Raw genomic sequence first — 12,654 nt, 5'->3', positions numbered from 1 at the left:
GGCTGGTCATGAGGGGTGTGCTCCCCTCCTCCCACAGCGTGTTCTAGAACATGACGAGGGAGGGGTGGGGGGCTCAAACACCAGTGCTCACGTCTCTACAAGTCTGTACCAGATGGCAGGAGCTGGGCGGGGGAACGGCTTCTGAATTGCCAGGCTCAGACGGCAACGTGGAATGAGAAAGCAGTACCCTAACGAGAAGAAAACGGGCATTCTGGTCTAATTCGTCAGAAAGATCCAGAAGGGGTATTTATTCCTCCCCTTTGGTCGTTGCTGTTTCGCCCAAGGCAGGCTACTGGAAATGCGTGAATGCCACTGCAGTGCGTGCTTTCTCTTTATCCTATCCAACGGCCCTTGATTTCTATTTGGGGACACAGGTGCCAGGGGGACACTGACTCCATCTGCTGCTCCAGGACCAGGTGATGTGGGCTAAGCTGATTGGCAGGGCATCTGCTGTCCATGGTGACTGGTTCGGGGCTTGGCATGTGACTCAAGTTGGTCCAATCAGAAAGACTCTTGCCACTTGGGCATTCTGGGAGAAGATCCTACTGAATGCTAGTGTATCATACAAAGGAAGAGGCAGGTGGCCCCTCCCAGCGCCAACCACATCTTGAGACCTCAGGCCTTATGATAAAATGACGACACTGTCAAAGCACAGAATCTGCCTCTGTCGAAAGCTCACCTGCATCTTTTTGGTTTGTATGCTGTGTTCAGTCATGTCTGACTCTTTGCAACCCTATGGACTATAGCCCACCAGGCTCCTCTGTCCATGGGATTTTTCCAGGCAAGGATACTGGAGTGGGTTTCCATTTCCTCCCCCAGGGGATCTTCTCAACCCAGGGATTGAACCCACATCTCTTTCATCTCCTGCACTGGTAGGCAGATTCTTTACCCCTGAGCCACCTGAGAAGCCCCTTTTTTTGGTTTAGGGAGCACAAAGTTCAATATCTTGTCAAAATCACTTGGGAGTTGGGGGCTTTCTGTTCTTTGGATCTGATGGCCATTTACTGGCCACAAGCATTGCCAAGAAGTACCTTCTCCTTGCTCAAGCAGAAGTCAAATACCACCTCCTCAGAAGTAAAGGGTGCAGAGCCAGAGAACTGCTGAATGGAAGGAGATGCCTCTTCAACTTTGCCAAAAACCACCAAACTGCTCTTCAGAGTGTAGGTGCCAATGCGCATTCCCACCTCCCTCTTCCTGTTTTCCCACCTCCTCACCACCTTTTGGTGTGACGGGACCTCGAGATGTTTGCTGTGGTGATAACGCACTGCTGGCTAAATCTGTGTTTCACTGATTTCCAGAGAGGCCGAGCATGTGCTGCTACCTTTCGATTCATGGGTATAACTTATTTCTATCACATGATCTTACACTGTGTGACATTCATCTGAACATTGGCCTCGGGTGGGTTCTGTGAGGCTGTGTTTATCATTGCTAACGTTCCTTTTTTTCTCTTTGGTCCCATCCTGCACCATGCAGGATCTTAGTTCCCTGACCGGGGATCAAACCCATGCCCTCTGTAGTGGAAACACAGAGTCCTAACTATTGGACTGCCAGGGAGGTCCCACCAATGTTTCTTTGGTGTTTACTATGTATCGCTGTTCTAACACATTTAATCCTCACAAAACCCTATGGGCTAAGTAACATTATTATTCCTTGAAGTAACCAAGGCATAGTTAAATAACTTATTCCAATTCACTTAGCTAGTCAGTGGTAGAGTCCACATTTGAACTCAGGCAGAGTCCTTGCTCTCAACTGCTCTGCAAAGACCTGAAGGCGTCTCATTCTAAGGACAGCATAACTTTAGCTGGTGCGTATGTAAGTGAGCACAGTCAGGGTAGCTGAAGTGTGCTAAAATAGATGACTAAGTACATTTTGTAAAAACTGAAGATACAATTTATCCTTTCAAGTGTGTTTATATTTGAGATCCAAGTCCCCAAAGCAAGAGGAAGCCAGCACACAGAAACATCCATGAACAAATTTATATCTGTCCTGCTTAAACTTAGCACCTCTCGCTTCATCCTTTGTCAATCTCTACTGCAAACACAGGGAAACACAAAGCAAGATGATGGTAAAATGAAATCGCAAATCTTGTGAAAGATGCAAGGTTTTGAGAAATTAATGAAAGTCATGCTGGAAGACAGCCTGAGGCATGTGTGAATCCATTGACAAACAATAATCTGGTCTTCGAGATAGCTGAAGAAGAAATCATGAAAATGATGATGAGGGAATCAGTGCTTCAGAGGGAAGACTCACATGTCAAGGGATTAAGAGAAAAAAACTGAAAGTGAAAGTCGCTCAGTCGTGTCCGACTCTTGCAATCCCATGGACTATACAGTCCATGGAATTCTCCAGGCCAGAATACTGGAGTGGGTAGCCATTCCCTTCTCCAGGGGATCTTCCCAACCCAGGGATTAAACCTGGGTCTCCTGCATTGCAGGTGAATTCTTTACCAGCTGAGCCACCAGGGAAGGGAAAACTCATCAAATCCTCAAATACTTTTGCAAAAATGACTCTGTATGATTTGCTGTGAAAATAGAAGGTGAAATAAAGGATATCAAATGGTGCTATCATTTAAATTTGTTTAACAAATTATCCCCCTCCCTGCCTCTAATTGACACTTCATCAACTCATCTAATTAAAGAATCAACCCATAACCTAGCCACAATTATAACATAACCTTTGTTAAACACTGTTAGAATACAACATAGAATAAGGTTATTTTTCAAAATTGTGTAGTTCACTTTTTCAAGATAAAATACTTAGCTAAATACATTAAAAGTTCTATTTAAATGAACTGTTAGTCCACTTAAAGAATGCTTTTTTCTGGTTTCAGTCTTCTACAATTCCAGCTAACCTCTTTTATTCAAAACAGTATTACATATACAAATGACTTAAGAACTATCATTAAGGTTGTAACTTTAATCTTCCCTTAGTATTCATTTTCTGTTTCTCCCATAGTAACAGAATGTTTAGCCAAACGGCCACCCAGAATAAAGACTCTTTTGCCATCACGTGTGCTCATGTGACTTTGTTTCTCATCAGTGGGAGATAAGGAGAAACAGAAGGCAGTTGAGTCTCTGATCAATTTAAGAGCACCAAGGCAGTGGCACCCCACTCCAGTACTCTTGCCTGGAAAATCCCATGGGTGGAGGAGTCTGGTGGGCTGCAGTCCATGAGGTCTCAAAGAGTTGGACATGACTGAGCGACTTCACTTTCACTTTTCACTTTCATGCATTGGAGAAGGAAATAGCAACCCACTCCGGTGTTCTTGCCTGGAGAATCCCAGGACGGCAGAGCCTGGTGGACTGCTGTCTATGGGGTCGCACAGGGTCGGACACGACTGAAGCGACTTAGCAGCAGCAGCAGCAAACATATATACCTAAACATATAATAGAGAAGGAAAAGGCAACCCACTCCAGTACTCTTGCCTGGAAAATCCCATGGATGGAGAAGCCTGGTAGGCTACAGTCCATAGAGTCGCAAAGAGTCAGACACGACTGAGCGACTTCACTTTCACTAAACATATAAAACAAGTATTAATAGACCGCAAGGGAGAAATAGACAGCAATAGAATAATCGTGGGGACTTTTATACCCAACTTTCATCAATGGATAGATCATCCAGAGAGAAAATCCACAGGGAAACATAGGTCTAAAACGACATGTGGACCAGATAGATTTAGCACACACACACAGAATGGTCCACCCAAAAGCAACAGAATACACATTCTTTTCAAGTGAACGTGAAGCGTTCTCCAGGATAGATCATATGTTAGGCCACAAAACAAATCTTAATAAATTTATGAAAACGGAAACTTTATCAAGCACCTTTTTCGAATAGAATGGTATGAAACTAGAAATCAATTACAAGAAGAAAACTGGAAAATTCACAAATACATGGAGACTAAACAACATGCTAATAATACATGCTACTGAACAACAAATCAATTAAAGAAATCTAAAGAATTAGAAACAGTAACTTGAGACACATGAAAATACGACACACGGAAACATACAGGATGCAGCAAAATCAGTTCTAAGTGATTAACGCCTACATCGAGAAACAAGAAAACGTCTCAAATAAACAACCTAAACTTTACAATTCAAGGAACCAGAAAAAGAAAAAAGTCAGTAGAAGGAAAGAAACCATAGAGATTACGGCAAAAATAAATGAAATATAGAGACGAAAAAGACAATGGAAAAGATCGATGGAAGTACAAACCGGTTCTTTGAAAAGATAAACAAAATTGGTAAAACTTTTAGCTAGACTCACCAGGAAAAAAGAGAGAATTCAAATAAGTTAAATCAGATATAAAAAGGGAGACATTACAACTGACAAAAATACAAGGGCCCATAAAAGACTACTTTCAGCAATTATAGGCCAACAAGTTTGACCAGCTAGAGAACTGTAACTAGAAACATAGTTTCTACCTACACTGACTGACGAAGAAATAGAAAATCTGAGCAGACCAATTACTAGAAAGAAGGTTGAATCAATAATCAAACACTTTCCAAAAGTCCAGGAATAGACAGCTTTATAGGTGAATTCTACCAAAAATTCAAAGAACAGTCAATACCAGCCTTTCTAAAAGTCTTCCAAAAAAACAGAATAGGAAGGAATAACTCCATGTTCATCTTAAAAGGCAAGCATTACCCTGATACCAAAATCAGCCAAGGACACCACAAGTAAAGAAAAGTACAGGCCCACATTTCTGATGAACATAGAATGCAAAAATCTCCAACAAAACATTAGCAAACTGAATTCAATAATACGTTAAAAGTGTTATATATCATGATCAGGTAGGATTTATTCCAGAAATGCAAGGGTAGTTCACCATCCCCCAATCAATCAATGTGCACACCACATTAAAAAATGAAAGATAAAAATCATCTCAGGAGATGCAGAAAAAGCACTGGACAAAATCCAACAATTATTTATGAGGAAAACTCTCAAAAAAGTGACTGTAGAGGAACATATATCAACATAATAAAACCCACAGCTTACATCATATTCAACAGCAAAAAACTGGTAACTTTTCCTCTAAGATCAGGAACAAGACAAGGGAACTCACTGCCACCACTTTTATTCAATATTGTATTGGAAATCCTAGTCAGTGCAATGAGGCAAAGAAAGAAAGAAAATCATCCCAGTCATAAAGAAGTGAAACTATTTGTAGACAACATGACATTACACATAGAAAACCCTAAAGACTCCACCAAAACTGTTAGAATTAATAAATTAATTCAGTAAAATTGCAGGATACAAAATCAATACACAAAAATCTGTTGAGTTTCTATACATTAATAACAAACTATCAGAAAGTTAAATTAATAAAACAATCCCATTTACAACTGCACAAAAAAGAATAAAATATCTGGGAATAAATTTAACCAAGGTGATGAAAGACTTCTGCCCTAAAAAGTAAGACTTCAGTTAAGGAAAGAGAAGACACAGATAAATGGAAAGGTATTCCATGCTCATGGGGTAGAAGAATTAATATTGTTAAAATGTTGATATTAGGACTTCACTGGTGGCACAGTGGATAAGAAACCATCTGCCAATGCCGGAGACACGATTTGATCCCTGGTCCAAGAAGATTCCACATACTGCGGAGCAGCTAAACCCATGCACCACAATTACTGAGCCTGCGCTCTAGAGCCTACGAGTCACAACTACCAAGTCTGCATGCCACAATTACTGAGCCCCACGTGCCCTAGAGCCCAGAGTCACAACTACTGAGCCCATGTGCCCAGAGCCTGTACTCTGCAACGAGAAGCTACTGCAATGGGAAGTCTGCATACTGAAATGAAGAGTAGCTCCCGTTTACTACAACTAGATAAAGCCTGTGCAAAAGCAATGCAGACCTGGTGCAGCCAAAAAAAGAAAAAGTCAATACTATCCAAAGCAATCTCCAGATTCAATGCAATCCCGATCAAATTTCCCATGGCAGTTTAAAAAATTACTATTTACAAATTTTATTTATCTTGTTTACTTATTCATTTTTGGTTATGCCATGTGGATGAAACCTGTGCCCCTGCAATGGAAGTATGGAGTCCTAAACACTAGACCATCCAATGGCATTTTTCACAGAGGCAGAAAACATAATCTTAAAATTTATATGGAACCACAGAAGACCTCAAATAGTCAAAGCTATTTTGAGAAATAAGAACGCAGCTGGAGCATCATGTTCTTTGATTTCAAACCGTATCACAAAGCAACAGTAACCAAAACAGCATGGTATTGGCATAAAAACAGACATAGATCAATGAAATAGATTAGAAAGTCCATAAATAAATCCATGCATATATGGTTGGTTAATTTACGCCACAGGAGCCTGGAATATATGATGGGGAAAGGATAGTCTCTTTAATAAATGGAACTGGGAAAACTGGATAGCCACATGTGAAAGAATTAAACTGAACTGCTATCTTTCACCATAAGCAAAGTTGACTCAACATGGATTAAAGACTTGGAACATATGATGTGAAATCATCATTTGATATGGGTCTTGGTGATGATTTTTTTTTTTAATTTGACACCAAAGGCAATAAAAACAGAAGGAAATAAGTGGGACGACACCAAACACAGCAGAGGAACATTCTGCACAACAGAATGAAAAGACAATCGACCACATAAGAGAAAATATTTGCAGATCATTACATCTGATAAGGGGTTAATATCCAAAATACATAAAAACTCATGCAACTCAATAGAAAAAATTAAAACAACCCAATTAAAAAGGGGGCAACAGATCTGAACAGACCTTTTTTCCCAAGGAAGACATACAGATGGTCAACAGGTACATCTAAATCCACATCATTAATCATCAGAAAGACGTAAATCAAAACCACAATGAGATATCACCTCAATATGTTAGAATGTGCTGTCTGCCAAGTTGCTTCAGTTGTGTCCAACTCTCTGTAAGCCTGACTGTAGCCCGCCAGGCTCCTCTGTTCAGGAGGATTCTCCAGGCAAGAATACTGGAGTGGGTTGCCATGCCCTCCTCCAGGGAATCTTCCCTATCCAGGGATCAAACCTGCACCTCTTACGTCTCCTGCATTAGCAGGTGGGTTCTTTACCACCGGCGCCACCTGGGAAGCCTCACTGTTAGAATACCAGTTATCAAAAAGGCAAAGAATACTAAGTGTCGGAAAGGATTTGGAGGAAAGGGAACCCTTGTTCATTGTGGGAAGGTAAATTGGTATGGCCATTATGGAAAACAGTTGGGAAGCTCCTCAAAAATTAAAAATAAAACCACCACATGATCCAGCAATTCCATCTCTCGAGTATCTATTCAAACAAAACGAAAACACAAACTTGAAAGCTACCTGTATCCCATGTTCATTGCAACATTATTTACAGCAGCCAAGATATGGAAATAATCTAAGTGTCTTCAATGGATGTATGAATGAACAAAATGGAGATATCCGATCCTCTTTGTCACTCCCGCCCAAACAAGTCCCTTGTAGCTTGAGCACAATTTCCTGGGGTTACGACACCCGAGTCACAATATCTGATTTCACAACTGCCTTGGCTCCTTACTCTATGTGGGGAGTGTTTGTTTATTTTTCTAAATTAAAGCAAATTAAATCGAGTTTGGAGGATTTTGCAATGTTGCTGGAGGTAAGCGACTGTAATTGTGCCTTTGCCTCAGGCAACCATCCAGGCAGGTGAGTCTCCAGAACCCACCAAAGTACCTCCTGCAAGATAAAGAGACAGGAAGTCTCACTTACGCTCCACCTAGGACGCAACACTGTGGGCACCCACTGGCAGAGGAGATGGAGTACCCTGGGCAGTGCAGACGGTCAGGTGTAGACGAACAGTGCGCGGCCATCTGCAGTGCGGCCGCAGTCCCCGCGCAGGGGCCTCTCCATCCTTCACGCCAATTTTAATCCCCTTGTCTCACCCCAGTGTTGTTCTGGAAGCTTGTTCCATGCTGATGGCCTTAAGTCAAAGAAGTAGTCCCCAGCGGCTTAAATGACACAATTCACAGAGAACTCACGCTCCTGCCCGGGTCCTTCATGGCCTCTCTACTGTATTTCAAATTTTAAAGGGCCTCACTTAAAAAAAAAAAAAAAACACCTCAAATTCTGTTGAAAAGGTCACTTTCAAGCCCCTCTATAAGCAAATAAATCTATTCTTCTAACGCATTTGGAAGGCAAGGTGTAGCTTTTAAATTAAAGTTGTTGGGACCTCCCCCGCCCTGCAGCACAGGACCACAGCGGAAAAGGCAGCGATTCGAGGCAGGGCACTGGGTACCACGTCGGTGGCTCCCAGTCTGCGCATGCGCCCACCCGCGGCAGCCTGGCTCACCTGTCCGGTAGCCCGTGCTGTTGAGATACACGGCAAAAGTGCGGCTCTCATGCTGTGCCTGCCAGGAGGGCGAGGAGCAGTTTTCATTGTTGGTGTAGGTGTTGTGGTTGTGAACGTACTTCCCGGTGAGGATGGAGGAGCGCGAGGGGCAGCACATGGGCGTAGTCACGAAGGCATTGATGAAGTGCGCCCCGCCCTGCTCCATGATGCGCCGCGTCTTGTTCATCACCTGCATGGAACCTGCAACCAGAGAGGAGGTGAGACGCGGGCCGGCCGATCTCCAGCGAGTGTGCCCCACTTGGGCACCGAACAATTAGAGACGGGCACTGAGAGGCCCTGAGCAGGGCGGCACCCACACCCCTAGGAGGGGAGTGCATTTTGGAAATCTCCAGGGGCAGATTGGGGGGCAGTCTTGGCATTTGTGGGCAGCCACCCATAATACTTCCCTGGTGGCTCAGATGGTAAAGCGTCTGCCTACAATGTGGGAGACTCGGGTTCGATCCCTGGGTCAGGAAGATCCCCTGGAGAAGGAAATGGCAACCCACTCTGGAACTCTTGCCTGGAGAATTCCATGGATAGAGAAGCCTGGTAGGCTACAATCCATGGGGTCACAAAGAGTGGGATACGACTGAGCAACTTCACTTTCACTTTTTTTTCACTTTCAGATCGCAGTGCAATGAGGAAGTACTCTGCCAGTCCCCAGTTCCACTGGCATTCACAGGGGCAGGTAGGTAAAAACCTGTTCATAAGTTATCTGAGCCTAGTAAAGAACTTTGTCTTGCATATAAGCAGAACATCTTTTTTTTTTTGCAGGGTATTAATATACACTTTTTTTTTTTTGGAAAGCAACCACTGTGTAAACAGAGAGAAGATTATACCTTGTTTCATTTGGAACTTTCCCAAGAACTGTTCCCTCTTAATGAAATCTGATCATCCCAACCTGGCAACCCCCGCCCGCCTTCTCTCTAAATACATCTTGTCTCTGCTGAAACACTCTGTGTCAGTCATGACCTGTGGTGGCTGCCTTTGTCCACCTTGTCCTTCCGGCTTGGAACCCACTCCCCACCTCCCTGCACATCTTACCCATCATTGCAGCCACCCCTCCCTGGGATCTCTGTGGCTTCTGACTCCCTTGAGCTCTTATGACACATGTGGTACTAGAACTTCACAATAAACCACTAGGAATGGTGATCTCATTCACACCTGTTTTTGTTTCTCAATGAAGCTGTGAGCGGAGTAAGGTGCAGGAAGGAAAGGAGTTTGTGTGGAAACCCTACTGTGCGCCAGCACCTGCATGGTGTCTGCTCTACCGAGGGCTCCAGGTGTGCAAAGACTGCGCCTTGCTCAGTGCAAAATCCTCAGTGCCCCACAGTGTGTAACACACAGTGGGCACTCAATACACGTGTGAAGAAGAATGGATGTGTAATTGCATACCCTGGCCGGTACCCAGACACATAGGCGGTTTCATGGAAATCCTTTTTCTCTTCCACGGCTATCCTCAGTTTTTTTCTTTTCCTTGTAGTACTTAAGGTCTATAGTGGGTTTAATGATGCCTCCCCCAAATATATATATGTTCCTGTCCTATGTCCAGGCTCCTGTGAATGGGACCTAATTTAGACAAAGGGTCTCTGCAGAGGTACTAAAACATATTGAGCTGAGATTGGTTAGGATGTGGGACCTAAATCCAAGGACAAGAGACAGAAGGAAGAAGGCACACAGACACAGAGGGGAAGGCCAAGTGAAGATGGAGGAGAGATCGGAAGGAGGCACGTATATCCCTCCAGGGAACTCCTCGGGCCTCCAGGAGCTAGGTGAGCAGGAAGGATTCACCCCTAGAGCCTCTGGAGGGATCACAGCCCTGCCAACACTGTGATTGCAGACTTCTGTCTCCACAGCGGTGAGGCAGTAAATTTCTGTTGTTTTAAGCCACCCAGTTTGTGCAGTTTGTTAGGACACCAGCAGGAAGCCAATCCAGGGTCTACCCGGTGTCTGAAGGTCTTACTGGGGAGCCACAACCCCCAGAGACCTGAGGACAGCACATCAGACCCAACTCAGCACTCTGTCCCCAAAGAGGGAAAAGGAGATTTACATGGCTCCTCTACCCGTTTTTCTGCCAAACGGGGAAGGAGACAGCTCGAGCTTTCCCAGGGAAAACACAGATCATGTCTATTCACTACTTCAAACCATCCGGCAGCTTCCCTTCACACTCAGAAGAAAACACCAGTTCTTTACTGGGGGTCTAAGACCCTTCTAGATCAGCCTTCCCTGCCAACCCACCTCCACATTTCTTTGACCTCATCTATTCTTCTATATATTCTTGCCACCTCTTCTTCTGTGTATCCTTGCCACTGACTTCCAAAAGTAGGAAGTCGAGAGATACCCGGAGTAACAGGCAAATTTGGCCTTAGAGTACAGAATGAAGCAGGGCAAAGGCTAACAGAGTTTTGCAAAGAGAACGCACTGGTGATAGCAATCACCCTCTTCCAACAACACAAGAGAAGACTCTACACATGGACATCACCAGGTGGTCAATACCAAAATCAGATTGATTATATTCTTTGCAGCCAGAGATGGAGAAGCTCTATACAGTCAGCAAAAATAAGACCAGGAGCTGACTGTGGCTCAGACCATGAACTCCTTATTGCCAAATTCAGACTTAAATTGAAGAAAGTAGGGAAAACCACTAGACCATTAAGGTATGACCTAAATCAAATCCCTTATGATTATACAGTGGAAGTGAGAAATAGATTCAAGGGATTAGATCTGATAGAGGGTGCCCGAAGAACTATGAACAAAGGTTCATGACACTGTACAGGAGGCAGTGATCAAGACTAGCCCCAAGAAAAAGAAATGCAAAAACTCTAAATGGTTGTCTGAGGAGGTCTTACAAATAGCTGAGAAAAGAAGAGAAGCTAAAGGCAAAGGAGAAAAGATATACCCATGTGAATGCAGAGTTCCAAAGAATAGCAAGGAGAGATAAGAAAGCCTTCCTCAGTGATCAACGTAAAGAAATAGAGGAAAACAATAGAATGGGAAAGATGAGAGATCTCTTTAAGAAAATTAGATACCAAGGGAACATTTCATGCAAAGATGGGCACAATAATGGACAGACATGGTATGGACCAAACAGAAGCAGAAGATATTAAGAAGAGGTGGCAAGAATACACAGAAGAACTATACAAAAAGATCTCAATGACCCAGATAACTACAATGGTGTGATCACTCAACTAGAGCCAGACATCCTGGAATGAGAAGTCAAATGGGCCTTAGGAAGCATCACTACGAACAAAGCTAGTAGAGGTGATGGAATTCCAGTTGAGCTATTTCAAATCCTAAAAGATGATGCTGTGAAAGTGTTGTACTCAATATGCCAGCAAATTTTGAAAACTCAGTAGTGGCCACAGGACTGGAAAAGGTCAGTTTTCATTCCAATGCCAGAGAAAGGCAATGCCAAAGAATGCTCAAACTACTGCACAATTGCACTCATCTCATACGGTAGCAAAGTAATGCTCAAAATTCTTCAAATCAGGCTTCAATAGTATGTGAACTGTGAACTTCCAGATGTTTAAGCTGGATTTAGAAAAGGCAGAGGAACCAGAGATCAAATTGCCATCATCCACTGGATCATCGAAAAAGCAAGAGAGTTCCAGAAAAACATCTATTTCTGCTTTATTGACTATGCCAAAGTCTTTGACTGTGTGGATCATAATAAACTGTGGAAAATTCTTCAAGAGATGGGAATACCAGACCACCTGACCTGCCTCCGGAGAAATCTGTATGCAGGTCAAGAAGCAACAGTTAGAACTAGACATAGAACAACAGACTGGTTCCAGCTTGGGAAAGGAGTCCATCAAGGCCGTATATTGTCACCCTGCTTATTTAACTTATATGCAGAGCACATCATGAGAAACGCTTAATATCAATAACCTCAGATATGCAGATGACACTACCCTTATGGCAGAAAGTGAAGAACTAAAGAGCTTCTTGATGAAAGTGAAAGAGGAGAGTTAAAAAGTTGGCTTAAAACTCAACATTCAGAAAACGAAGATCATGGCATCTGGTCTCACCACTTCATGGAAAACAGATGGAGAAACAATGGAAACAGTGACAGACTTTATTTTCTTGGACTCTAAAAATCACTGCAGATGGTGACTGCAGCCATGAAATTAAAAGATGCTTGCTCCTTGGAGCAAGCTATGACCAACCTAGACAGCATATTAAAAAGCAGAGACGTTACTTTGCCAACAAAGGTCCGTCTAGTCAAAGCTATGGTTTTTCCAGTAGTCATGTATGGATGTGAGTTGAACTATAAAGAAAGCTGAGCACCGAAGACCTGAAGCTTTT

General features: G+C 43.2%; 1 protein-coding gene across 16 annotated transcripts in view; it reads right to left on the bottom strand.

Annotated features, from left to right (window-relative positions):
• Positions 1 to 12,654, bottom strand: part of SULF2 (sulfatase 2) — a 126,167-nt gene that overhangs the window by 67,637 nt on the left and 45,876 nt on the right. For all 16 annotated transcript variants that reach the window (XM_086331497.1, XM_086331504.1, XM_086331510.1 and 13 more), the window contains exon 3: positions 8,311 to 8,550. In XM_086331497.1, coding sequence (XP_086187623.1) covers positions 8,311 to 8,550 — 240 coding nt within the window. The remainder of the gene's footprint in view (positions 1 to 8,310; positions 8,551 to 12,654) is intronic.

Source organism: Bos grunniens, chromosome 13 (genome assembly GCF_055505025.1).
Source record: "Bos grunniens cultivar Pamir isolate PY7600 chromosome 13, Bosgru_T2T1.0, whole genome shotgun sequence".
Lineage (NCBI taxonomy): Eukaryota > Metazoa > Chordata > Mammalia > Artiodactyla > Bovidae > Bos > Bos grunniens.
This window is presented reverse-complemented; position numbering and strand designations above follow the sequence as displayed.